The sequence below is a fragment of the Mustela nivalis genome (genome assembly GCF_964662115.1).
Source record: "Mustela nivalis genome assembly, chromosome: 2".
NCBI lineage: Eukaryota > Metazoa > Chordata > Mammalia > Carnivora > Mustelidae > Mustela > Mustela nivalis.
Genome location: NC_139021.1, coordinates 121064295 through 121087374, shown reverse-complemented (window position 1 = coordinate 121087374; position 23080 = coordinate 121064295). Strand labels below are relative to the sequence as shown.

General features: G+C 35.8%; 1 protein-coding gene across 1 annotated transcript in view; it reads right to left on the bottom strand.

The window, feature by feature from the left end:
• Positions 1–703: 703 nt before the first annotated feature.
• Positions 704–23080, bottom strand: part of UBE2D1 (ubiquitin conjugating enzyme E2 D1) — a 37281-nt gene continuing 14904 nt past the window's right edge. The window contains exons 2-7 of the mRNA XM_082721229.1: positions 9498–9561; positions 9373–9404; positions 6531–6608; positions 5370–5475; positions 2331–2424; positions 704–1584 (exon numbers count right to left, since the gene is read on the bottom strand). Coding sequence (XP_082577355.1) covers positions 1539–1584; positions 2331–2424; positions 5370–5475; positions 6531–6608; positions 9373–9404; positions 9498–9561 — 420 coding nt within the window. The 3' untranslated portion in view covers positions 704–1538. The remainder of the gene's footprint in view (positions 1585–2330; positions 2425–5369; positions 5476–6530; positions 6609–9372; positions 9405–9497; positions 9562–23080) is intronic.

Genomic DNA, 23080 nt, shown 5'->3' with positions numbered 1-23080 from the left:
ATCCATCACAGATTTTTGCACACTTAGACAGCTACTGCAATAATCCAAAGAGCTACAACTCTTCTTAAAAATGACACTCACTCAAAGTTTGGTAAATAGCATGCTAAATAATTAGAAATGTATTTTTTTCCAAGTCAGAACATTAGAACTTTCTAACTTTCTTTAAAATCTGCAAAGATAACCTGCTTATTTAAGCCACTTTTAACTGGAAATTTATAAAAACAGAAGAAAGCATCATTTTAGAATTTTCTTTATAACATCTATAGTAAAAAATGGATGTCTTCTTTCAAACTGTGATGGCACTAAACTACTATTTTAAAAATTCTAGATTTTAAAATGTTAAGAAATTACAATGTCCATTCTACCTAGAGGGGCATTTTAATAATTAAACTATTTTTCAGGTCAATACTTTCTCCAGTGTGGGTGACCCTGCCTTATATTCATCACAGTACCTTAGTAAATGATTCACTTAAAATGTGATCCAAGACAAACCCCAACTTATTCTAAATTGTCTTCTATAACAAGGGTCCAATGTGTTCCATCCTCTAGACTAATAATATGGCAAACAAATACAAACCTAAAGCAATAAAATTTCAAATACAATAGACCTCATTTGCACAATTTGGAATTAATTTGCATGCAAAACTTTATAGTTTTGATCCTTACTTATAGATAATTTATTTCTTTAAGTAATCAAGACAAATAGTAGAAAAAGCATTTTATTTATATGGAAAAAGCTACATTAATATCTGTAAAAGGTGTCAATATAACATTGCCTATACAGAAGAAAAACTCAAATGTGAGTAGCAACAAATAAAAGTTACACATCTTCCTACTTAGCAGTGCAATTAATTCACATTGCAATAAAGTTAAGTCAAGTATAACAAAATCAAAACAAGTGTTTCTCCATAATCAGGATACTGAGAATTACAGTGTAAAGATCCTTTCAGGTTTAAGAAATCTGCGATCAATCTACCGATTACCCTAATACAAGGGAGACAGACAGTTAATTCATTTAATTACCAGCTGTTGGGTTTTTTCAATACTGTTCACAGGAAAAAGGTAATGAGTTGACATACATGTAAATAGAATATATTTAGTCTATACAGTAAAAAAATACAAATTATAAAGTGAGCTAACAAAGAATGAATCTGAATACAGATTTATAAAACTGATGACATCTTAGACAACACATACAGCATTTCTCATGTAAAAACATTTAGTTTCAGCAAAAAATAATTTGGTTGCTTTTCAGATGCATTGCAGATCTTGTAAGCTGAAGATGCAGATGTCCAAGTATCTTAAAAACCATAATAAATGTCTTTCTCAATGCATACAAAATGACAAATGCTCTCATCACAGTCTGAAGGGTATTTTTGGAAGTTTGTTTTGTCTTGCTTCAGAAATACATGTAAAATGGGTAAAAATCAAAGGATTTCATGATACAATGAAACAGTAAACAGTGCTCAATTTACTGCTAATGTTGAAAAAAACCTAGATTTTACAGTACTCTGGTATATATGAAATTTTTTTTGACTTTACATTGCATATTTCTGAGTCCATTCTCTTGCATGTCTGTTGTATCTGTAGGTATACAAAAGGGATATCATAAAAACAGATAAAATGAATCTTTTAGAAGAACTATTTATATAAAACTGTACACTCTACCTTTTTACACTTAATTGCAGTAATAATTCATAAGCCAATTATTGAGTCAATGTGACTTAGGCTCATATATTAAATAAAATAGAAAACGACAAGTGATTTTTTAACTGATGGATTTCTCTACCACCAATACAGAAACATGCCTAAATTATAAACAACAAAATAAGAAATCAATTTCTAACAAAGTCTATAAAAGCCAACCCTGAATGGGCATCACCTATAAAATGCAAATGAATCAATGGTTCCAGCAAGATGAAACAGCTTGAAAATTGGGTCAGTTTGGAGGGGGTTAGGGATAACTTCTCTTCCTGGGAGAAAAATATTCAAGCCTTTCCAACTATCAAATTCTTTAATTTTAAATTTACTACCCAGAACTATATATATGGTTCTCTCCTGTCAAAAAACAGACATATTACACAAATGCAGAACATGTTACTATTAAATAGTAAAGGACTAAACACTGTATGGGAAGGAATAATATCTCTTGTAAAAAGACTAATAAAGATAGGCAAACTTAGTACAAGTTTGTAAAAAGACTAATAAAGATAGGCAAATTTAGTACAATTAACACAATTAAATGTACTTAAATATATTGATAATACTTGTGTTTTGGCAGACCACACAGAAATACACCCAGGCAGAAACTAATATAAGTAAACACTTACTTTTCTTTGTCTGATTTATAGATTTGTGCAATATCTGGTACTAAGGGGTCATCTGGATTAGGATCACAAAGTAGAGAACATATGGACAATAAAACTAGATTGAAAAAAGAACATCACATCAGATAATGATCTTTCTGCTTTATAACAATTACACATATGAAAACGCTTTTACTGAATATAGACAATGAACTTATAAAGAAAACAAAATCAAATGAGCATGTTAAATTACTTTTTAGACTAACTTAGCTTAGAAGCAAATATTTCTAATTTTTAATTAGAAAGTATAAAATTAGCATACAATGTATATAATACAAAATCACTATAACTTTCGAAGTTTTAAATTTTATTTGAATTTCTACTTATTTAAAAAATGTGCATTTATAAAGTAACTAAACATTTAATCTGAAGAGTTCTCTATAAAAGTAATTTTAGGTAATACATACATATACCAAATATGGTACCTAATCAAAACATTTTTAGAACAGCATCCTAACTTTAGGTATTTTTTTAAAAGATCTTATTTATTGATATGAGGAAAACAGCACACAAGCAGGGGAGCAGCAGGCAGAGGGAGAGGCAGGCTCCCTGCTGAGCAAGGAGCCCAATGAGGGACTCAAACTTAGGACCCTGCCTAGGATCATGATCTGAACCGAAGGCAGATACTTAACCAACTGAGCCACCCAGGCATCCCTAGCTATTTTTTTTTTTTTTTTTGATTTTAATTTTTTATTTTTTTTATAAACATATATTTTTATCCCCAGGGGTACAGGTCTGTGAATCACCTAGCTATTTTTTAAAGATACTTTTGTACTTTAATAAGGAAACCATCCATTTTTTATTTTATTTTAATGCAGAAAATCTATGTTTTAATCAATTCAAAGTACAGCAAACCAATTGCAGTTAACAGTCCAAACCATTCTGGACTCATGTTTATGCACTTTTTTTACTTTGGCTTCGTGCTAGTTTGCCTACAAAGAAGAAATATTTGTCAGGTTTTTTTCAATGAATCTTTTATTCCATGTACATTATTTGTATCACAGTCATTTAAAAATAATGTGAACAATTATCAATTCATAACTTGTATGTTTTAAAATATAAGTGAAAATTATAAAAGTAGTTGTTTCTTCCCACATCAAAATACTAATTCAAATAGCTGCATTCTTAAAAACAATGTAAATATCTGAAAAAGGAAAGAACAAGGACTCCGGTTCCTGATTTGTCTGTTATGATTGCATGCCAAAACTTCTGAGGGTGTACGAGGAATCTTTGGAAGAACATTTCAAGATGTTCTACTATGTTCCTTTATCTTTTCCTAGTCTTACAAATCCACAAGCAAATTTATAAAGCAGTGTTAATTTCTTAAATAATACAGAAAGGGAGCTGCTAAGGACTAATGAAAAAAATTAGTATTTTATTCATCTTCTTTATCTTCCATCTGCCTACTGAAATTTTAAGCCTTTTATATTAAACTAGTAGGGTAGATTATCTAGGCTCACATCTCCAGAGTTTCCAGACTAAACTCACAATAGAAAGCAAAATAAGACATTTAAAATATAAAAAAGTAGAAAATGTACAAATAAGCAAAGTATAAGCTACCTTATAAAATAAGGCAAGAGGGAAGTTCCTCATTTCCCACTCCTGCTGCCAAGAGCAATGTGCCCTGATTTCACTACAATGTACACAAATCAAATGTTTTAAGATAAAGAAAAAGGTAATAATAGTTAACATTCAGTCGAATGTCTTCTATGTGCCAGATGCATAGTGACCTTACATGGTAATACTCTTATAATCCTCATTTTACATATGAGGACAGTGAGGCTACTTGAAATTCTTCTTCAAGGGCAGTTTCCAGAAGCCAAGAAAACTAATTAATATTTATAAAAAAGCTAGCGATGTTAGAAAATTAGTGCTCAATATCTGGCAGTCTGCCATTTCTTTTGTATGTGTAAGTACTTAACCACTTACACCAAATCAATTACATTTCCATTTCCATTCCAGGAAAGAGTGTATTAATTCGAATAATCCTGTGGCACAAAAACTTTCTTGCATCTAGTACATAACAGTTATACTATGTGATTTTTAAAGAGACACTAGAATCAACATGAACATTTTATACAAACATTTTAGGTCAGAAAAACTGCCATTCATAATAACTAGCTGACGTGAAGGGCTACTACTTACCTAATATTTGAAATATTATTGCTGTGGACCCTGCTTACTATAAACCTAATCACTTTTAAAAACAAGTTAAACATGCAGGTAGCATTTATTAAAAAGATTTTTTTAAAAGAGCACAGATTCATTCCTCCCCTGAATCCTTCAAGAGAAATAGTTTTCTTAAATTTTATAAAAAGGGAAAACTACCAAATTACTTCAGGGGCAGAAGCTTCTAACTCAAAACAGTATTTTCTGATGGTTGGGTTCTCTTCTGCTGGAAAAACAAGACATGAATTAAGAGCGCTAGCACAGCAGAAACTATTGGCTAGAAGGTCTACATACACACCTGATAATTGAGCAAGAAAAAAGTATGTATCTGTTAAAGCTGAGAATCCACATGGATTATGTTATCAGTCATAAATAATGCTATTGGTTATTAAAAGTTTATACTAACATCCTAATAAATATACTACATTATTCTAAAGTGTGAAATATGTCTTCTTAGATGAAGTAAGAGATGTAAAGCTTTACTCATTACATTAACAATACTATTTAATAAATGGCACAACTGATCCTAAAATCTGATTTTCACTCTCTCTCTTTAAAGCCCAAACTAAAGGGGTAAAATGTCAGTAGGCTCAACCAAATTTCTAGTTCTAACATATTTAAATTTGTCTCATTTTATTATTAAGATTTGACCATTAGCCACATCACACTGACAAAAGCAAAAGAGTAGTAGAAGAGCTATGAAAGCAAAGCAAAATCAAAGCAGAAGAAAACAGTAAATTGTATTTTTTTAAAAACTTTAGTCCTTAGATAGTTCTGCTATATTTTTCTTGTCTCACTGTTATCAATAGTTATAAATCTGGTAAATAAAATTACCTTTTGATACAGTCAGAGCTGGTGACCATTGCGACCTCAGGATATCAAGACAAATACTTCCATTACTGTTTATGTTTGGATGGTAAATTTTTGTTGTGAAAGCAATCTATAAATAAAACGAAACAAAAATGTGACAACCCACAAACTATGAACAAAACAGAACCAATCTGTAAAATGTCCTCAACTTTACATGACCTTAAGGAGAAATTCAGCAACAAATTGAGCATCTACTTTGTGCACATAGTTTTAGCTAATGGGAGTGTGAAAGCAAATAGTCAGTTTCCCCTTGGCCCCCTGGAACTGAGAAGTATTTTGGAATATAATAAATAAATCTATATTAGTTGGTATGACTGCCTGAGTAGTACCTGGAGTAATTAACCATGGGTTTCATCATCCCTCAAAGTAATCCATTTCTTAACCTGATTATCATTGATACCTACAAATGACAATAAATTTAAAAATAGTGTGCCAACCCTGTTCCAGAAGAAAGTTGAGGAGCCTCAGCCTGTTACCTATCCTAAGGGATCTGCTAAGAATTCTAATTTTCCACAAGAGTTGTTGTTACATTGTTTCATATATATAATGTTAATCAGGTGTTTTTAAAAATCTAAAATAATTATTCTGAGTGGAAGTATTTGTTAATAAACGTCTCCCTCCTTGATGTCACCATCATTTATTTCCTCTTCAGATCCAGTCTAAATTTAATGTAATAAGGAAATGTTTTTATTTTTCTTACCATACTTAATAAAGGGACTGTGTCAGATTTATTTCTGTATTCCCCAATGTTAACAGAACACTGGAGGTACTCAATAAATTTTTGTTGAATCACAACTTAAGAACTGAGAAATAGGGTCAACTTTCTCAAAAATAATCCCCTGAATACAAAAGTGTGATTCTTGACCATAAAAAATTTCCCAAACTACATATACCTAATGAGGAGGGGAAAAAAAGGTAAGGAAGCTAATTTATCATATAACAGATACCGCCTTTTGTTTTACAGATATAGTCCAATATTTGAGTAAGCATATTTTAAATTCAGTGATTTTACAGAATAGTTTGAACATGCTAAGCTACCCACAGTCTTTGACATCATGTACATATCTTGGGGTGGAGAGTAAAATCTCTGACAAGGAGTCAAATCAATCATAAAAATGAAAATACCTTTGGTGGCTTAAAAGGATAGTCTGTCGGAAAATGTACAGTGAGAAAGAAGACTCCACCTTGATAGGCGCTATCAGGCTGAAATTACAAATATTTGCATTAGTGATTACTATATTTATTTAGTGATTACTATATTTATTTAGTAACCTAAGATGATTTCCCCCAAATTGATTTGGGGGAAAAAAAAAAGCCATCATTCTGTCCTAAGTTCAAATCATTTACCTTGAAAACAGGTTTCCTTTTGCAGGTATGAAGGAAGAATCTTCAATAATCATGGTGACATCAAAGTTAAACACAAAAATAGGACACACACAGTGATGTTACTTACCTAAACAGATCTTTTTATGAGTCTAGAGTTTTATAGATTAGTATATACACAAGATTGCTTTATGAAAAGAAGAATTTTCTGCAGCGGTAATCAGTATGGGAAACAGGGTTTGGGCTAGTATTTATTTACCTTCTTATTTATAAAACTTAAGATCTGATGGTCGTATTTTTTTTTTTTTTAAGATTTATTTATTTTAGAGAGAGTGCATGCAGGGGGAGGGGCAGAGGGGGAAAGAAAACCCTGAACAGACTCCTCACTGAGCAGGGAAACTGACATGGGAATTGATCCCATGATCCTGAGATCAGACCTGAACTAAAATCAATAGTCAGCACACTTAACTGACTGAGCTTCGGAGGGGCACCAATGGTCGTCCTTTAAGGGGCAAGAATAGAAATGAAATAAAAAGACTGAGGGGCAAGAATAGAAATGAAATAAAAAGACCAAGTTATAAAAAGGAAAGGCTACATGACACACAATTCAGACCTCCAATCTTCACTTAGTAACAGTTTACAATAGAATGTGGAAAACACAAAAAAGCTCAAAATAAAACTAGATAAATTCAATAGTCATTGAATCAAATTAGGAACCAACTATATAGGAAGAATTTAAATTTGGCCATGTTTCTTTATGGCAGTTAGAAAATACATTCAATGTTACAAGCAAGAAAAAAATGATAAAGAATAAAGGTAAAATCTATTTTAATTCCTTTATATATATTCCTTCATATATATATAAATACACACACACATATTTCTATATATATATGTGTGTATACACACACACACACACGTATATTCATATATCTACTTACATATATATAATTTATTTATTTGAGAAAGAGGGCATGAGCAGGGGGAGGAGCAGAGGGACAAGCTTAACATAGTGCTAAATCCCAGGACCCTGAGATCATGACCTAAGCCAAAGTCAAATGCTTAACCAACTGAGCCACCCAGGTGCCCCTCCTTAATATTTAATGAAATTTTTCATGTTATCATGTTATATTACCACTTTGGTAATAACAGCAAAACTATCATTACTTCCCCAAGTTTCTGCATATTCATTAGAGGACTATACTGTATAATTATTCTAACTATATATAGTTTAATTCTAGTTCTTCAAAAGTTAAAGGGAATGTAGAAAATGTAAATGAATTCAAATGATATTAGAGAGTGGCATGTTTGCATTACTAAAATAAAGGGGGTACGAGTAACATAATTGTAACCATTTGCTACATGTGATTCATCTAAGGAATATCTGTGAAGGGCTATAATTCAAATGGTAAGGGTGGGCCTTTAAATAATAGTATTTGGGGTCGCCTGGGTGGCTCAGTGGGTTAAAGCCTCTGCCTTCAGCTCAGGTCATGATCCCAGGGTCCTGGGATCGAGCCCCGCATGGGGCTCGCTGCTCAGCAGGGAGCCTGCTTCTTCCACTCTCTCTCTCTCTGCCTGCCTCTCTGCCTACTTGTGATCTTGGTCTGTCAAATAAATAAGTAAATCCTTAATAAATAAATAAATAAATAATAGTATTTTGAAGGTTCTTAGTAAGCAATGAAAATCAAATAATTAGATTCTTCAAGTTGTTCTTTAAATATATTGCATTTTACCCTTAGAAAAAACTAACTTAACAGTTTAGGAATTTGAGACATTTGCCCAGGACTTCTGCTCTGAAAATTCAGTATTTCTTTTTAAAAGTGAAACACAAGTAATATGACTAAAACCTCTATGCCTTACTAGATAAAATTCTTTCAGGGGAGGGAGAGAATGATGTTCATGTAAACAGGTTACTAGTATGTATATTCTCACCCAGAAAGTAGTCTATGCCCATTCCTATGCAATCAGATTTTTGTGCACAAAAAGAAAAGTCTTTTTCAAGTCTAACTGCCTCTAGGTACAGAAAAAAATAATCTTAACAAGGGTAGTAAGTGTTAAGTAAAGCCAGTCATAAAATAGGTAATTTTGAGTTCAGTACAATAGAACAAAACTAAAAACAACAAATTCAGGAGTTGGCAAAGACAGATCTGTTGCAATTATCTTGCCAGTTCCCTCTCACACACAGGAACAGTGAAGAGTTATTGCAAACTGGTGCTTGTTGCTTGCAGGTATTCCATTGCTGAGTTAATTAGAGTCATTTCTAACCTACTAAAATATTATTTTTTTCTTCTACTAAAATTGTTGATGTGAGGATCATTATACTGGGTTCTGAACAACTGACTTTTGTGCTTAAAAACAGATAAAGCAAATGTGTAACATATAGACTCGGTGCAAATGGTGGGTGATCCATGACTATGTGTAATGACCAAGGATTTGTCAAAGGGAAACATCAAAGTGATCCAAACAAGTGATTTGCCACCAGTGCTCCAGAAAATCATCAAAAATCCTTTCATTGTATTTTGCTTCCTGAGTGTTCAGAGTACATGAAAACTCAACTTTAGCCACAAACGTCTCATCAAAGGTGAAATGGTAAGAATGAGGTATGGCTGAGGGAATTAATTTCATATATATGAATCATACTTACAGGTCCCATAATAGTTGCTTGCCAGTGGAACACTGAAACAAACAAAGGAGTTTTGGAGTCATTAACAAACATTCAAACCTATATTATTAATGGTAGCAAAATTCTAGCAAGACAGCAAAGCTTACAGTCATCCCCCACGGGTCCAGCGGAACAATGAGCAGGTGGGTCTCGTTGTAGATCACTTAATTCCTGAAGCAAAGCAAAAATACTTAAGGTTAATTGTTTTCCTAGTGAAACAAGCATAATAATCTATGAAGACACCAACTATTTACTTTAAAATTAAATTTGAGGCAGTTCTATTCAAAATCTGAAAACAGAAAATGTAGTAACTGATTGGTAGAAGAGCATGGCAAGTACTATATTCTTTCATGAAATAATCACCAAACCCTGAATAAATTAAATGGATTAAAATACTGTTTTTCTCTAACATCCCTAAGACAAAAATATTTAATCATTATCTACTGTACACAAGGTAATTTATATAACTGCTAGGTATATATAAGAACTACTAGAAGAATGTTATATTAGTACCATATGAATAGACGAACATCTTCAAAGGTTTACAATCTAATTTGGGAGGGACGGCTTCCAAAGAAATGGATATTGAGAGAACAACCTACCTGAAGGTTAAATAGAAAGAAAGGAGAGAAGTCAGGCCATATTTGGAAGCCTCGCACATTGATTCATATGCTTTCTTCTGTTCTCAAGGAAGCAAAGGAAGGACCATTGAAATGAGAGTTTAGAGTTGGCCGGTCCTCGTCTGGCATTCCAGTTCTACCATAATCAGCATTACAATCCTTGGGGAAATCACTCAACTTCCTTATCTTCATCCCAAATATGAAAGGTATAAATTCAATATAAAAGATCATACACTAGGACTGAAGTAACTACTTTAGTTTGGAAGATCAGAACATGTGTTTGAGGCAGTGGCAGCTAAGAAGAAAAGTAAAGGATGAGTGGGAGTTCGTTTTGGGAGAAATGAGTGACACTACAAGGTAGAGCAGCATAAGATGAGGCTGAAAAAGTGGGCAGAGGCTAGGCAGACAACTGAGAACAATACATACCATACTAAGAACTGTGGGTTTTTAAGAAGTTGTGTGATCTGATTTAAAAGATTGTTGACTGATCTTTGTACTGAATAGACTAGAGATGAGAAAGAGTCGAAGCTATTAGTTACAATAGGTGAGAAAAATGAGGGCCTGGAGTGGAGAAGCAGCGATGAGATAAAAGTGGACAGAAGTATTTTAAAGGGCCTACCTCTCACAGGATTTGAGGATGAGTTACATGTCCAGAGTTAAGGAGAGAGGTCACAGATATGTATCATAAAGATCAGTGGCAGCTAACATTTACTCCTTGTTTTAATAATGTCCCAACAACTCTCAGAGATAGGTGTTATTATGCTCCCCATTTTACAGATGAAGACAGACACATGTCTCGGTGTCCTCACATAACTAGTATAAGGTGGAAGTGGGATTCACACCCTGGCAGTCAAACCGATAGCTTTTCAGCTTCACAAATGTACAAACGGAGATTCCATTTACTGACATGGGGGAATACTGAAAGACAAGTTTGTTCAGAAAGTAGACATATTGAATTGGTGATGCCTGTGGTTTTGAAGGAAAATGTAGTTCAACATACAGGTCTGAAGCTTAAAAGAGGACTAGACTAGAAACTGGAAAATCACCGTATATACCTGGTATTTAAAACTGTTGGGATGATATAAACCTTTTCATGGGAACACATGTAAATATTGTATATCATCAAATCTAAGATGCCATCGACCATATATCACATCCTTATTTTTTGAACCAATTATTAAGGAGAAATGTTGACAACTAATTTTAAGACAACATCAATTAGGGGCACCTGGGTGGCTCAGTGGGTTAAAGCCTCTGCCTTCGGCTCAGGTCATGATCCCAGAGTCCTGGGATCGAGTCCCACATCGGGCTCTCTGCTCAGCAGGGGGCCTGCTTCCTCCTCTCTCTCTGCCTGCCTATCTGCCTACTTGTGATCTCTGCCTGTCAAATAAATAAATAAAATCTTAAAAAAAAAAAAAGACGACATCAATTATAAGATAAGATGCATCCAGATTTTAGAAATGTTAAATGAAAAATATGTGCACCTTAGAATCATTGCAATATGGTAATTACAACGAGTTCAGTGTTCTAACAGACAGATAAGGAATAGGATGTGGCAGGGAAAGCTTTCCTAAGAAAGTGATATATAAGCTAAAAACGGAGCCAAGTACCAACTCTGGTCTCCTTCTTCTAAATCTTCTCCAGTATATATCTTGGTCCGTTCATTCGTTTTCGTTGCTATTATCTTTACAGCTAGTGCTGTACTCTTCTTCCTGATAATAATTAACTAACAGAGCAGCTTCTTTGGTCCAAGTATAATTAAAAAATAAAGAGGAATATTTCAGTCCTTGACTTAGTGATAATGGTTAATGTGATAATGGTACCATTACTCCACTGCCACGTGATCTTGGGCAAAACATTGTTTGTTTGTTTGTTTGTTTTTAACTCTCCAAACCTTCATTTAATGTAAAGTGGCATTACTACTTTTATCCATAGTTTCTATAACAAGAGAAATGACACATGTGAAATGTACAGCAATCTCTGACATATATAAGCATTCAAGTAAATGTTAATATGGAATGGATAACAACCATCCAATTCTCTAGTAGCAGAATGCAATTATTTAACCAGTTTAAATGACTGGGGGAGGAATTCCCAAGTCATATACCCATCTGAAGTGACTGTGCTTTATTTGATAGTTTTCTAAACTGGACTTCTAGGAGGTTGCTTCTGAAAATATTAATCATGTTGAGTTTTCCAAAAATTAGTATAAATGGGTAAATGGGACTACGTTGCCCTTATTTTAACTAGAAAAGTAGTTATTTTGAAAATCAATTTCTATAGTTAAAAAGCTGGAATTTATTTGCATGTATATATTTTACAGAGCTACTATATATGTGAATAAGTCATACCTATCCATAAATACACATTTATTTTGTATACTAACAAAAAACCCCAAATTGTAATTTGTAATGGCCTTAAATCATGTTCAAATTTCAAATGTTAGACTGTTTTCAAATCTCTTAAAATAATATAGGAAAGTCAAGGTTTTCTTGTTTGTATGTTTTTGTGCCCTGATTCTTCCTCCTCTGTTAGGGGCAGTTAGAGCTCAGGATGAGAAACAAAAACCTCACAACCAAACTGCAAAGGTCAGGTTCTTAAGTTGTCTATTTAAAGCTCACTTATTATAGGAAAGTGGCAGCTGACAGTACCTCAAACATTCTTCAGAGTGAGACTGGTCATTACTTACTAATAATGATACTAATGCTCAGGTGAAGAGACTTAAACATCCTAGACTCTTTAGGAGTCTAAATGCCTACTGTTCTATCCCTTTCTCAGACCCTGTTATATTTGGAAATACGTGACTGAAACTATGGTACATCAGTACAGACAGAATGACCAACAGAAAACAAAAGGCTCAAAATATACCCTCCCTCACCCACAAAAATACAGACCTTAAGTCTGAAAAAACAAAAATGAGGAATTCTGAGATGTGCTAAGAGTGTGAAAATATGTAACAACAAAAGTACAACCAAACCAAATCCCCACTCTTTTCTTCTTAGCCTATTCAGCAGCCAGTATCGTTTTTTTTATTTGAACCTTTTAATTTTATTTTATCTTATTTTATTTAAATTATATCCATTTAAATGATCTTGGAACACTGCATCAAAAACTAATGATGTATTTTATGATGCCTAACATAACACAATACAAAAAATTATGTTCACTTAGCCAACATATAGTACATCATTGGTTTTTGATGTAGTGTTCAACAATTCATCAGTTGCATATAACATCCAGTGCTCATTATCATGCGTGCCCTCCTTAATGCCCATCATCAGGTTACCCCATCCCACAACTCCCCTCCCTTCTGCAACCCTCAGTGTGTCTCCCGGAGTCCAGAGTTTCTCATAGTTTGTCTCCCTCTCTGATTTCTTCCCATTCAGTTTTCCCTCCCTTTCTCTGTGGTCCTCCATACTATTCCTTATGTTCCACAAAAGACTGAAACCAAATGATATGTCTCTACTTGACATATTTCACATAGAATAATACTGTCCAATTCCACCCATGTTGATGCAAATGATGGGTATTCAACCTTTCTGATGATGGCTGAGTAATACCCCATTGTATATATGAACTACATCTTATTTATCCATGCCATCCGTTGAAGAACATCATGGCTCCTTCCACTGTTTGGCTATTGTGGACACTGTGGCTACAAACACTGGGGTGCAGGTGCCCCTTCTTTTCACGCCATCTGTATATTTGGAGTAAATACCCAGTAGTGCAATTGCTGGGTTATAGAGCAGTTCTATTTTTAACATCTGAGGAACCACCCTACTGTTTTTGAAAGTGGTTGCACCAATTTGCATTCCCACCAACACTGTAATAAGATTTTTTTTTCTCCACATTCTTGCCAACATTTGTTCCTCCGTCTTGTTAATTTTGGCCATTCTTACTGGTCAAAGGTGGTATCTCATTATGGTTTTGATTTGTATTTGCCTGATGGCAAGTGATGTGTAGCATTTTTCATGTGTCTATTGGTCATTTGGATGTCCTCTCTGGAAAAGTATCTGTTCATGTCTTCTGCCCATTTCTTGACTGAATTATTTGTTTTCTGGGTCTTGAGTTTGAGAAATTCTTTACAGATCTTAGACACCAGCCCTTTATCTGTAATGTTATTTGCAAATATCTTCTCCCATTCTGTGAGCTCCTCTTTAGTTTGTTGACTATTGCCTTTGCTATGAAAAAGCTTTTTATTTTGAAGTCTCGAATGTTCATTTTTGCTTTTGCTTCCCTTGCCTTTAGAGATGTGTCTTGAAAGAAGTCACTGTAGGGACACGTAGGTGGCTTAGTTGGTTAAACGTCTGCCTTCAGCTCAGGTCATGATCCCAAGTCCTGGGATAGAGTCTTGCACAGGGCTCCTTCCTCAGCCTGGGACCTGCTTCTCCCTCTACCTGCTCTGCATGATGTCCTCCCTACTTAAATGTTCTCTCTAAAAAATGAATTTTAAAAAGGCCTAAAAAAAAAGGACAGAAGTCACTGTGGCCAAGATCAAAGAGGTTACTGCTTGTGTTTTCCTCTGGGATTTTAATGAATTCCTGTCTCACATTTAGATCTTTCATGCATTCTGGGCTTATCTTTCTGTATGGTGTAATAGAATGGTTCAGTTTTATTCTTCTGCATGTGGCTGTCCAATTTTTCCAGCATCATTTATTGGCTGTCCAATTTTTCCAGCACCAGTCTTTCTTCACTGGATATTCTTTCCTGCTTTGTCAAAGATGAGTTGACCATACAGTTGAGGGTCCATTTCTGGGTTCCCTACTCTGTCCCACAGATCTCTGTGTCTGTTTTTGTGCCAATACAGTGCTATCCTGATGACCACAGCTTTGTAATATACCTTGAAGCCATGCATTCTGGTGCTCTCAGTTTTTGTTTTCTTTTTCAACATTCCCCTGGGGATTCGGGATCTTTTCTGGTTCCATATAAATTTTAGGACTGTTTGCTCTGGCTCTGTGAAAATGTCGATGAATTTCTTTTTTTTTTTTTTTTTTAGATTTTATTTATTTCACAGACATAGATCAGAAGTAGGCAGAGAGGCAGGCAGGGAGATAAGGGGAAGCAGGCTCCCCGCCGAGCAGAGAGCCCAATGCAGGGCTCAATCCCAGGACATTGGAATCATGACCCGAGCCAAAGGCAGAGGCCTCAACCCACTAAGCCACCCAGGCGCCCCTGTCCATGGAATTTTGATAGGGATTGCACTGAATGTGTAGATTGCTCTGGACAGCATAAACATTATAACGATGTTCATTCTTCCAATCCATAAGCATGAGATTCTTTTCCATCTCTTTGTGTCTTCCTCAGTTTCTTTTCAACTTGACTTCTTCTTTGCTGATTTGAATGTCTTTTATGTTGTCTGATTGCTGAGGCTAGGATTATGTTGTTGAATTACCTTGTTACATTGTACAAAAGTGGTAAGAGTGGGAATCCCTGCTGTGTTCCTGACCTGAAGGGAAAAGCTTTCTGTTTTTCCCACTGAGAATATTTGTTGTGTGCTATTCATAGATGCCTTTTATGGTTTTGAGGTATGCTCCCTCTATCCCTGTATTCTGAAAGAGTTTTAATCATGAAAAGATGCTGTATTTTGTCAAATGCTTTTTTGCATCAATTGAGAGGATCAGAGGGTTCTTGTCTCTTCTTTGGCTAATGTGCTCTATCATGTTGACTGATTTGTGAATGTTGAACCACCTTGGATCCCGGGAATAAATCCCACCTGGTCGTGGTGAATAATCCTTTTAAGGTACTGGTGGGTCCTATTGGCCAGGATCTTGTTGAGTATCTTGGTGTCCATGTTCATTAGGGATATTGGTCAGTAATTTTTCTTTTGATGGGGTCTTTGTCTGGCTTGGGGATCAGGGTAATGCTGGCCTCATAGAACGAGTTTAGAAGTTTTCCTTCCATTTTATTTATTGGATCACCTTCAGTAGAAGAAGTATGATTTCTTCTTTGAATGTTTGACAGAATTCCCCTGGGAAACTTCCTGGCCCTGGACTCTTGATCTTTGGCAGGTTTTGACGACTGTTTCAATTTCCTTGCTGGTTATCGGTCTGTTCAGATTGTCTATTTCTTCCTGTTTCAGTCTTGGTAGTTTATGAGTAACCAGGAATGCATTCATTTCTTCCAGATTGTCTAGCTTGTTGACATACAGCTGCTGGTAACAAGTTCTAATAATTGCTCTATTTTCTTGGCTTTAGTCCTGATTTCTCCCCTTTCATCATGATTTTATTAATTTGAATCCCTTCTCTTTTCTTTTTGATAAGTCTGGCATAGGTTTATCAATCGTATTAATTCTTTCAAAGAAGAGCTTCTAGTGTCATTGATCCATTGTACTGTTCTGGTTTCTATTTCGTTGATTTCTGCTCTAATCTCTATTATTTCTCTTCTGCTGCTTGGTTTAGGTTTTATTTGCTGTTCTTTCTCCAGGTCCTTTAGGTGTAAGTTTAGCTTGTGCATTTGGGATTGTTCTAATTATCTGAGAGCAGCTTGGACTGCTATATATACTTCTCTCTTAGGATCGCCTTTGCAGTATCCCGTAAGTTTAAATCGATGTGTTTTCATTGTCATAGGCTTGTATTAATTGTTTAGTTCTTTAATGCCCTGGTTGACCCATTTGTTCTTTAGCAGGATGTTCTTTCATCTCCAAGTGTTTGGATTCCTTCCAAATTTCTTCTTGTGATGAGTTCCAGTTTCAAATCATAATGGTCTGAAAATATGCAGAGAATGATCCAAATCCTTTGGTATCAGTTGCGACCTGATTTGTGACCCTGTGTGCAATCCATTCTGGAGAAAGTTGCATGTGCACTCAAGAAGAATGAGTATTCTGTTGTTTTAGGATGGAAGGTTATGCTGCATATATCTGTGAAGTCCATCTGGTCCAGTGCATCATTCAAAGCCCTTGTTTCTTGTTGATCTTTTGCTTAGATGATATGCCCATTGCTGTGAGTGGGGTGTTGAAGTCCCCTATTAATATATTGTTTTCCATATATTTCCTTTTTTTTGGTTATTAATTGGTTTATATAATTGCCTGTTTGCACATTGGGGGCACAGATATTTATAATATCAGATTTTTCTCATTAGATAGGCCCCTTAAGTATGATATAGTGTCCCTCTACATCTCTTACTACAGTCTTTGGATTAAAATCTAATTTGTCTGATATGAGGATTGCTACCCCTACTTTCTTTTCAGGCCCACTAGCATGATAAATGGTTCTCCATCCCCTCACCTTCTCTGGAGGTGTCTTTAGGTTCAAATTGAATTTCTTGTAGACAGCATATGAGTGGGCCCTGCTTTCTTATCAAATGTGAAACCCTTTGTCCTTTGATAGGAGCATTCAGCCTGTTTACATGGAGAGAGGCTATTGAAAGATATTATTTTAGTGCCATTGTATTGCCTATAAAGTGCCTGTTTCTATAGGTTTTTCTCTGTTAACTTCTGGTCTATCTTACTCTTGGGGTCTTCCTTTGTTTACAGTATTCCTCCTTAATATTTCCTGCAGGGCTGGCTTGGTGGTCACATATTCTTTCAGTTTCTGCCTGTCCTGGAAGCTCCTTATCTCTCCATCCATTCTGAATGACAGCCTTACTGGATAAAGTATTCTTGGCTGTTTGTTCTTCTCCTTTAGTACCCTGGCTATGTCTTGTCAGCCCTTTCTGGCTTGCCAGGTCTCTGTGGATAGGTCTGATGTTATTATGGCGTTCCTCCCTCTGTACAAAAGAGATCTCGCCCCCTTTGCTGCTCTTAAAGTAGCTTCATTGGCTCTAAGATTTGCAAGCTTCACTAATATGTCAGGGTGTTTATCTATTTTTATTTTTAGGGGTCCTCTCTGCATCTTGGTCAGGAATATTTGTTTCCTTCCCGAGATTAGGGAAGTTCTTAGCTATAATTTCCTCAAATATGTTCTAGTCCTCTCTCTCTCTCCACTCCCTTCGGGATCCCAATAATTCTGACATTGGAACATTTCATGGCATCATTGATCTAAGTCTATTTTCATGGGCCCTAGCTGCCTATTCCTATCTTCCTCAGCTTTCCTTCTTTCTATCACCTTATATTCTAGATAACGGATTCATTCTTCTGTCTCATTTACACTTGGCTATTAGATTATCCAGTTTAGACTGCATCTCATTCACAGCATTTTTTTAATTCAGCCTGATTAGATCCCATTTCCGCTCTTAGAGATTCTATATTGTCACTAATGCTTTTTTTCAACCCTAGCTATTGACTTCATGATTGCTATCCTGAATTCTATCTCTTACATCTTGCTTATATCCATATCTATTAGCTCTATGGCAGAGGACATTGTCTTTTGTTCTTTTCTTTGCTTAGAGTTCCTCCTCCTAGTCATTCTATTTAGGGATGGTTGAGTGAATGAATAGAGTCTACAATATCAACCACAACCCATGCAAAAAACCCTAAGTGGTGTAAAGCTACCACAGATATGCAACCAAAGCCAAGATGATCCAAAATAATAAAAAGGGTGGGGCAGGAAGGGTGACAGATTATAATTTCTCAGGATGGACAAAGCAGGGTGGTCCCCCTGTTCCTGATGGATTTTTGGATTCTGTGTTAGAAGACACTATATCCCAAAACTGCAAAGAAATCAGAACTCATATATCAAGATAAAATGAATAGTGAAAATGGGCTTGTATGGGGCATAAATCTATAAAATGTAGATGTGAAAAAGTTAAAAAGTGACTTAAAAACAAGTTGGCAAATAAGAATCTATTTGAAATGGGAACAGGATTTAAAAAAAAAGACAAGAAAAGGAAGAAAAAGAAAAGAAATAAACAGAGAAATGTAAAATTTTAGTCTGAAGTATTAATGAGTCATGAGAGAACACCTGGAGCTCCCTTTATTATTTCCCCCTAGAGCTGGAGTCTTACAGTCCTGTGGAAAATAAGCTATGATTCACCTGTTCTTCCTGTCTTCTGGAGGAGGGACCTGCTGCTCAACTTCTCAGGGGTCTTTGCTTGGGTGGAGTTGCCCCACCCCTGGTCAGTGGGATGGCCTTAATGTGAGCTGGTTGGTTGTGTGGCTTTTGTTCCATGGTGGCTTTCCACTTCTCTTTAGAGGATCAGAGCAAATATGGCCATGCAGAAATCGCTGGTCCAGAGCCACAGGTTTGTGGTCCCCTTTCTTCAATAAATCCTCAGGTCAAACCATCTCCACTTCTTTGTCTACCAAGCTCCACAGACTCATACTATTTGTGTCTGTTTCATCTTTCCAGGAGGAGATACAGGGACCCCTGAGCCTCTCTGTGCTTTGTGACTTTGCAATAGCAGCCATGGACTCACGTGTACCCTCTTCTGCAGCTCCAAGGTCATTCTGGGAGGTGTCCCAGTGTCCCTTCAGCGGTCATACTACCCCAAAAGCTGATGCCCAATCATGGATGCGGCCTCTTTATGAGCCAAACTGCTGAATCCCACAGCTCCTGCTATTTCCCCTTTCCCAGAGGAGTTACGGATACTCGTGAGCGTCTCTGCACAATGTGATTTTGTAATTGCAGTAGCCTTGGTCCCGTGTATGCACCCTCTTCTGCAGCTCCCAGGTCATGGTGGGTGCTACCCCAGTGTTCTTTCATGAGCCACACTGCCCTGAAATCTATTGCTGTATCATGGATGCAAGCTGTTTTTATATCTCCCTTAGAATATTAAACAGCCCACATCTTCTAGTCCTTTTCAGGGTGGTCCAGAGATCTCCCTACAGGCTTGGCTCATGGTTTATGTGACCAGAGCTGAGAGTCCCTTCTGGGCTCACTGACCAAAACCAGTCTACCCACTCAACTGCTTGGGCATTCTATTGGTTTAGGCTCCCCCATTCTTTCTTAGTCTCCTGGAATCCTGATACCACAATGATCCACCTAAAATTCTGCCCTGTTCATCCCCTGTGCCCTTTTCTAAAAGGGGTGTCTCTTACTAGAGCAGATTTCCAAGGGTCCTGATTTTTTGCTCTGGTGTTATATCACTTTCTGGTGACTGGCTTATGGAGGCTCCCTACCCCCTTCATTTATCTTCTGATATTTTCCCTGAAGATTCAAGGTTCCGTACCTCCTACCTTGCAAAAAGTAGTTGTTGTTCTGCTTGTAGAGATCCAGATAAATCTTCTTACACCTCAGGTTAAATTCATGTGTATTCAGAATGGTTTGACAGATATCCAGCTAAATTCAAGGGACCAAATGAAACGAGGTCCCCCACTCTATCACCACCTCGCCCACCTCCACCCCAGCTACTATACTTTTAGATAAGACACAAGAAACCAAGAACTACTTATAAATCTTTAAATTCAACTTAGTTTACTCCAAGTTTCTCAGAAACAGTCTTATAATCTGATTCACGGTTTCTCTGTTTTAACTGGCATTCTTATTTCCATATTTCCATATAGAAATTTCCATAGCCACAAATGGAGTATTAAAAATAATTTAGTGATTCCTATGTTATTTCAAGGATTAGTAATCTCTTCCTTTGCTCTTCTCTCCACTGTCTTTATAAGAATTAACACTGAATTATACAAATTGCTCAAGTCTGTAAGATACTCACATAAGAACCAAAACTTAACTCCACAATTCTTACTGCTTCTGGAAGCCCCTCTAAAGTACAGTTTATGACCTGACCCTGGCTCTCACTCCTTGAACACTTTGTCCTACTCCACCAACTCCCCCGAAATCTAGGATGCACTCTGTATGTAGCTTCCCAATAACTGTTTCATTAGCTCCCCACATAGGCGTCTTCATGGCCATGCTTTTTTACCTCACACTGATTAAAAGTGTAAAAAAAAAAAAAAAAAAAAATCCAAAGACAAAGCATTTGAAACCATTTATTTTTAATTAAGAGGTATATATGAGTGTGTGTTTGTGTTACAAAAGCAAAACAAAGCAAAGCAATGCTTTGTAAAGAAAAAAACAAAAAAACAAAAAACAGAGAGCAACGTGTAAACACCCATAAGACCATTACCAAACCACTGTTGACCTGTTAGAATACTTCATCCATAGCTTTAGTGGAAAATAAACATGTCATTTACTACTGGAGGGACTTTTAAGTTAAGACTCATCCTTTTGGGAGCACTAGGGTGGCTCAGTCGTTAAGTGTCTGCCTTTGGCTCAGGTCATGCAAGTCCTACATCAGGCTCCCTGCTTGGCAAGAAGCCCTCCCTCTCCCACTCCCCCTGCTGTGTTCCCTCTCTGTGTCTCTGTCAAATAAATAAAATCTTAAAAAAAAAAAAAAAGACACATCCTTTTAAATGGCAATTTGGTAACAACCTTGAAAGTGGAAAATTCATAGAGCCTCTGACCTGGTAATTCCACCCCATAGTAATAATTGTCCAAATCCCAAAGATACATATATTAGGATGTTTAGTGAGGCATTTTGTGTGACTATGAAAAACCAAGAATAACCTAAAATTCTATCAATATGAGAATGGTTTCATGATACAGCCACATTATGAACCACTGTGCAGCCATTAAAAAGAATGAGCTAGATCTGTATATACTACATTTAAAAATGTTGTGTGCCTATAATACAGTTTTTGAGTGAAAAATACAAGTTACAGAAGGATAAGCCTATTAGATCCCATAACATATATACATACATGCATAAAAAATAAATAAAAGAATACACACCAAACTATTAGCTACTATTTCTGGGAATGGGTCGTCATTTTTCCTTTATGTCTTCTATATTGTTTCAACTTTTTTTTTTAAAATATTTTGTTTATTTAATTGAGGGGGGGAGAGATAGAGAGAGAGAGCGTGCACAACAGAGGGAGCAGCAGAGGGAGAGGGAAAAGCAGGTTCCCTACTGAGCAAGAAGGCTGATGCAGGACTCAATCCCAGGACCCTGGGATCTTGATCTGAGCCACCCAGATGTCTCTTGTTTCAACTTTAACAATACTTCTGTAACTTTTTATATAAAAATTAGTGATTTTTTTAATACTCAGGTTCTTAGGCATTTTTTAAAAATTAAAGGACATTGGTATTTTCCACTACACCTATAATAAGTGTCTTTTCTTTTCACTAAATAATTTTTATAAGACAAGGAAAGATGGAGGAAATGTCACAGATTAAGAATACATATACTAAGGAGACATACCAATTAAATTCAATGTAGGATTCCAGACTAGATCTTCAAACAAGAAAAGGACAGTAGAAAAACTGGCAAAACCCAAATAAGGTCTGTAGTTTAGTTCATAGTATTGTACTTTATGCTACTTTCTTCATTTTGGTTATGTAAGTTGTAAATATTAAGGAAAATTATGTGAAGAATACATGTGAATTTTATTATTTTTTATAACATTTCTGTAAGACTAAATGTATTTCAACATAATACTGTAAACTTTTTTTATATATTCCAAAATCTAATCTACTTTCTTTTTCAAGCTTGCTTCTTTTCCTGTTTCCTACATCTATTAATAGAATATTAGTCTACCAGCCACCAGGTTCAAAATTGCAGCATCATTTTGACTCCTTTCTTTCTCTTTTCCTTCACTTATAGTCAGATGAAAATACAATATACTCTCAATACCTGTTATACTGCTTCCTACAGTTACCTCAAAAACCAGTTATAGTACAACTTGAATTGTTTCCCTAAATGCATTGTTTGTAGAATAATCTTCTTAGAAGCACAGCTCTATTTCAATCTTCCGTTAGAAAATTTCAGTGGCTCCCTACTGCTTATTAAAATCAAACTCAACCAATGAAGGCTTTCCATTATCTGGTCCAAGCCTACCCAGTAATAGAACTCCCTTGCATTTCCAGAACACCTTCAAGAGGTCTATGGACATCAACATTAATTTTGCAATAAAACTATGATGCTATTTGTCTTTTTCATTCTCAGTATCTAATTGAGTATACAGTGGAGTTTTCCAGTTATATGACATATGATATTGTAACAGACTAAATTCCTCAGCAGATGTGAAAATTCAACTATTATCTATAAGCCTGACTAATGAGATCTGAACATTTATAAAGCAATGTCAGGGCACCTGGATGGCTGAGTGGGTTAAGTCTTTGCCTTCAGCTCAGGTCATGATCTCAGGGTCCTGGGATTGAGCCCTGCATTGGGCTCTCTGATTGGTGGGG